The sequence below is a fragment of the Pongo abelii genome, chromosome 7 (genome assembly GCF_028885655.2).
Source record: "Pongo abelii isolate AG06213 chromosome 7, NHGRI_mPonAbe1-v2.0_pri, whole genome shotgun sequence".
NCBI classification, from domain to species: Eukaryota; Metazoa; Chordata; class Mammalia; order Primates; family Hominidae; genus Pongo; species Pongo abelii.
In genome coordinates, this window is record NC_071992.2 from 39851541 (window position 1) to 39857540 (window position 6000).

At 53.2% G+C, this 6000-nt stretch overlaps 1 protein-coding gene across 2 annotated transcripts in view; it reads right to left on the reverse strand.

The window, feature by feature from the left end:
• RAB11FIP1 (RAB11 family interacting protein 1) overlaps positions 1-3383 on the reverse strand; it is a 40456-nt gene extending 37073 nt beyond the window's left edge. For both annotated transcript variants that reach the window (XM_009243701.3, XM_002818998.4), the window contains exon 1: positions 2910-3383. In XM_009243701.3, the coding sequence (XP_009241976.1) occupies positions 2910-3280 (371 nt within the window). In that variant the 5' untranslated portion in view covers positions 3281-3383. The remainder of the gene's footprint in view (positions 1-2909) is intronic.
• Positions 3384-6000: the final 2617 nt, after the last annotated feature.

Consider the following 6000-nt stretch of genomic DNA (forward strand, 5'->3'; position numbering starts at 1 on the left):
CAGCTACTCGGGAAGCTGAGGCAGGAGAATTGCTAGAACCCAGGAGGCAGAGGTTTCAGTGAGCTGAGATCGCGCCATTGCACTCCAGCCTGGGGGACAGAGTGAGACTCCATCTCAAAAAAAAAAAAAAAAAAAAAAATTCCACCTTTCAGTGCATATCTTATTCTTTAAATCTCAGCTATCTTGGGCACCAGGGCATCAGACAACACCCTTGGCATCTTGGAAAGTTCCAGAAAGTTGTAGATGGAAAGTGGAAAGCTTGCAATTTCATCTACCCATAGAGATGCAAAGAAGCCTTCCTTTGCAGTTATTTTAAGAAAGAAAAAAAAAATCAACTAAGCACCATTTTCCTGGAAGTCAATACTGTGACTAGGTGGTAATCAGTTCATATAATAGGTGGGAGTTATTGTGTAGGTTTTGGGTTACATTGGATAAAATGAGAAAAATGAAGATGCAGAGACTGAACTCTTCCTGAAAAAAAGAGAGCTCAAGGAGGTTTCAATCTCTCACAAAGCAGTTACAAACCTTTTCAATCACTTCTTGGATACATTGGCCCCATTAATCCAGGAACCCAGAAACATGTTACAAACATCAATTAAGTCTGGCAACATGCTCTATTTACAAATAGAGAAACTTGGGTGTTTAGGGACAGAGAAACCCAACAATGAGTCAGGGCTGCTGTGGGCACTGGACCCAGGACTCTGGAATCTCCATCTCTGGCAGGGAGATGTGATCTACCTCTCAAGGGGATAAAATGTCCACATAAGAAACAGGTGGCAGAAAAGGAAGTGAATACACACATGTTGGGATGGCGCAAGACAACGGATGGCCAACAGCACCCATTTGAAGCTGGAAGGGAAGCCAACCCACCACCCCCAGTGTCATTTAATCAGATGGAAGATCAGCATTGCTGCAGCCCCTCCTTAGCAAAAACACTGCTCACCTTATGGCTTGTAAATTGGTGCTGTGAGATACCCCATCCATCCTCACATCAAGGCTAGTTTTATCTGATGTGAGTTCAGAAATGCCTATTCATGTTTGGCCAGGTAAGTGCATCATCAGATATTCCATTTGCAAGCCTGCATGCTGAAATGGAACCCACCCCACAGTAAAGGGAGCCTCCAGAGGACAAACCCTCTGGCTTTTCCTGTCTCCCTCACAACGGAAAGTTAAAAGGCTATGTATATCTAAAACACACAAAGCAAATCAGTATGCTTCCTAAACTGTAGGCTTTCGGTGCTAACTGACTGGCCTGCGCATTTAAGATCTAACAAAGTAACCAGCTAAGCTAATCGAGGCTAGCTTTGGTATACTAGATGAACATAATCAAACGTTCCTTTGGGTGAAGGACTGCCCTTTCCGAACACCTGTGAAACAAATAATTCGGTAACATCATGGAGTGAATGGTTTTTGCCCAGTTTTCACTGCGGAAGTGAAATACCCTGACACAATCTTTGGGAGCTACAGGCGAGCAGACATCCACCAGGATTAGGACCAGAGAGAAGAACTCTACAAACTCCAAAAGGAAACAATGCCCAGTTCTGCTCGGCCAAGGGCCCACCCAGGCTGCTTCCAACCTGGAGAAATCTTTACTAACATGGGGCCCAGGGAACACACTACACTGTTGTAACATTCTTTCGGTGGGGGCAAATTCTCTTCACCAACCCCCTAGGCAAGTACGAGGTAGGGGAAGGGGTTAGCAGTCATGTGACAGCCGGCAAACGCCATTCCCCTCCCCCAACCTCCACCCGCCCGGCATTGTAAAGGCGTTGCGCCCGGGGTTAGCCTTTAGGGTGGGGGTGTCAGCTGGTTTCATGCCTCCGGTTCCTCTGCCCTGCGCCCTGGCCTAGTCATTCTCCGCTCGAAGTGTTCTTCTATTCAGTGAAATACCCAGGAGGCCTTCCACCCAAGCGAAGGCGAGTATCAGACACGGGCTACCACCCTAGTAAGAAGATTGCACCTGCCCACGTATAGTTGGAATTCATCTAAAATTCACTTAGCGCTTACTGTGTGCCAGACGCTGAGGGGCGTCCTGCAGATTCAAAAGCGCCCCAGGCCGGGCGCGGTGGCTCACGTCTGTAATCCCAACACTTTGGGAGGCCGAGGTGGGCGGATCACCTGAAGTCAGAAATTCGAGACCAGCCTGGCCAACACGGTGAAACCCCGTCTCTACTAAAAATACAAAAATTAGCCGGGCGGGCCGGGCGCGGTGGCTCACGCGTGTAATCCCAGCACTTTGGGAGGCCGAGGTGGGTGGATCACGAGGTCAAGAGTTCAAGACCATCCTGGCCAATCTGATGAAACCCCGTCTCTACTAAAAATACAAAAATTAGCCGGGCGTGGTGGCGCACGCCTGTAGTCCCAGCTACTCGGGAGGCTGAGGCAAGAGAATCGCTTGACCCCAGGAGGCGGAGGTTGCAGTGAGCCGAGATCGCGCCACGGCACTCCAGCCTGGCGACAAAGTGAGACTCCGTCTCAAAAAAAAAAAAAAAAAAAAAAAAATTAGCCGGGCGTGGTGGTGCGCGCCTGTAATCCCAGCTACTCGGGAGGCTGAGGCAGGAGAATCACGTGAACCTGCGAGGCGAAGGTTGCAGTGAGCCGAGACCGTGCCCTTGCCATTGCACTCCAGCCCGGGCGACAGAGACTCTGTCTAAAAACAAAACAAAACAAAAAAAAAAGCGCCCCAGATACGGCCCCTTCTTCCAAAAAGACCCAAAGCTGGGAGAGCTGGGCGGGACAGCCGCAGAAGAGGAAGCCAGGTGAGAACACCAGCACCGGCCGAGGGCTCCGTCCCGAAAGGCCTTCCCCGCTGCTGCCCGGCTTACTCTCGAAGGGTCCAGCGCCCAGACCGCCCTGCCGGAAGGATACGCACCCCCAGGCCGGGCCCTCCCCTCCCCGCCCGCACTCACTGCGTCTTCCTGCGGCCCTGGTCGCGGTGCAGATCCCGCAGGTCCACCTCGGCGCGGCCCAGGAACTTGTCGAGGCCGAGCAGCGCGCGGTGCAGCACGGTGAGCTGCAGGGTGGCGGCGGCCGCGGGCCCGGAGGACAGCAGCGACGGCAGCTCGAAGGTGGCCTCCTCGCGCCACACGGGCGCGCCCAGGCTGCGCTCCGACACCGAGGTGGCGTACTTCTCCTTGCCCACCTGGATCACCGCGTACGCGTCGCTCGTGCCCCCGGGGCCCTTGGCCCGCAGGCCCCGCGCCTGCAGCACCGTCACCTGCACGTGGGTTGGGGACCACACGGCCCCCAGGCCCCGGCCAGCCGAGACCATTAGGGACATGGTAACGATAACACTCCAGACGCGAGGAGAAGATCGCCGCGACTGGCGGCCTCTACGGCCCGCCCCGGCGACCAGGCCACTTTAAGGCTTCCGGCCACACCCCCGCCAGGCCACGCCCCTCATGGCCAAGGCCACGCCCCTGCCCGAGCCGCCTGCTCCACCTGCTGCGCCCCGCCGCGCCCCGCCCCGCCCCGCCCCGCCGGCCTCAGCAGCGCTGGCAGCTCCGGGCACCCGGGCTCCGGAGGCGGGGCTGGCGCGGCCAGGCAGGCAGGGGATCACGTGCGCAGGGGCGGGCGCATCGAGAATCTGATCTGAGAGGTGGTAGGTGACGGATGGGGTCCCCAGCTGCCAAAGGTCGCACGGCGGGAAGGAGCTGGCCGAAGCACTGACTTGGAAGTCAGACCTCAATTCCAGGGTCACATCGTCGCCTTGCGCGGACTACCTAACGTCAAGTCTCAATTTCTTCACCCGACAATCACCTCATAGGAGTGCTGTAAAAAATACTAATAATAATGCATTACAGTTCTTGGCCCAGTGCCTGGCTCATGGTGAGTTGTCAGTAAATAACCATGACCAGCACGTTGGGAGGCTGAGACAGGAGGATCTCCTGAGCCCAGGAGTTTGAGCAGCCTGGGCAACATAGCCAGATCCCCGTCTCTACAAAAAAAATTAAAAATAATTAGATGGGAGTGATGGCAAGCGCCTGTGGTCCCAGCTACTTGGGAGGCTGAGTCTGGAGGATCTCTGGAGCCCAGGAGGTCGAGGTGCACTGAGCCGAGATCGTGCCACTGCACTCCCAGCCTGGGCAACAGAGCAAGACCCTGTCTCAAAAAAATAAAGTTGGTAACTATGAGGGTGCTAAGGAAGATGCCCACCCAATTCACTGCGCTTTCTACTTCTCCCGCTAGAAAGCCTTTCTCTGGAGGAAGGCAGCTGCAGAGGAAGGTGAGGACCTTGTGAGGGCCGGAAAAGGGGAAGGTATCCTGGGGGGCATGAGTTCAATGTGGGAGTGTCCTATTTTGCCCTCCCCCCACCAGATAAGGCGAGGCTGAGTTAGAAAAAGGGAAGAAAGGAGGAACTGAAAATGGGATTGCCAAATCAAACATCGGGACAGTGGCAGGCCCCCAGCCCGCAGTTCCCCATTTCTCCCTTGCCAGGCCCTCTTTAGTCTCTCCCTGCCTCTATCCCTGGGCTCCCAGGCAGTCCCTTTCTTGTTCCAAATGCTTCCCTTCATTTCACAGGTCCTAGTTCAAAGGCTCAACTGTTCAACTGAGTTATCAGATTGGAAAGGTCACTTGGAAGGTTTTAAAGTTTTACAGTTAAGAAAAGACTCAGAAGAGAGGAGTGACATGTCCAAGGTCCCTCTGCAGAGCTGGGACTGAGATCCCAGTGTCCTGACTCCCAATCAGCTGTTCAGTGCATCTCTTGATTCTTCCAGATCCACAGAACCCCAATCATGGATGGCTACTCGTGTCCCTCCAATCTCCAGGCTCTCCTCCCTCTGGTCCACACTGCACATTGCTTCACTAACCTGCTGGCTGCCTCACCAGCAACCGCATTACCTTCGGACTGAACAGAGATTTCAAGGCACTCCATTTTGGCCCCACCCTACCTCATTCTCCTCTGTCTCCTGAACAAACAAATCTGTAGCCCAGACACTTTTTACCTCCAGGCCTTTATGCTGTACCCTTGACTGTCTTTGCCAACCTCCCACTGCAAGGGTTCACTCATATTTCTCCAAGGTTTGACTTCCTATGCCCTGCTGAGGTCAGGAACCAGGTAGTGACTTACTCGACTTGTCTTCTTCACAGCCTCCAGCACAAACCTGGGTGCACAGTAGGTACCCAGGAAGTGCTACTGAACTCAAGAGTTTGCAGGTTAAGTCGGCCAACCATGAGGACCAAGTGTTTCCTTTTACCATGTAGGAAATTAGAAGACAGAGGTATGCCTCAGGTTTGCAACTGAGGGCAGCTGCAGTGTGGGAAAGGCCTGTTTAGTATGTTGGAAATATTTTTTTTTTCTTTTTTCTTTTTTTCTTTTTGGAGACAGAGTCTTGCTCTGTCTCCCAGGCTGGAGTGCAATGGCGCAATCTCGGCTCACTGCAACCTCTGCCTCCCAGGTTCAAGCGATTCTTGTACCTCAGCCTCTCAAGTAGCTAGGATTACAGGTGTACGACACCACGCCTGCTAATTTTTGTATTTTTAGTAGAAATGGGGTTTCACCATGTTGGCCAGGCTGGTCTCGAACTCCTGACCTCAAGTGATCTGCCCACCTCGGCCTCCCAAGGTGCTGGGATTACAGGTGTGAGCCACTGCACCCGGCCATGTTGGAAATATGTAAAGATGATGGGAGGAGCGGGGGAAAGAAGCCAGCAGGCATAGAAGGGGCAAGGAAGCTTAACGGAACTGTGTTGTTTTGGTGCCATTTGACCTTCTGGATGATCCATTATACTCATTCAACATTATGACTCAGTTAATTTCCATAAAGGCTTCTTGAGGCCAGATGCAGTGACTCATACCTGTAATCCCAGTGCTTTGGGAGGCCGAGGTGGGAGGATCACTTGAAGCCAGGACTTCAAGACCAGCCTGGGCAACACAGCAAGATCTCGTTACTACAAAAAGATAAAAAATAAAACCAATAATTAGCCAGGCATGGTAGTGCGCACCTATAGTCCCAGCTACTCACGAGGCTAAAGTGAGTGGATTACTGGAGCCCAGGAG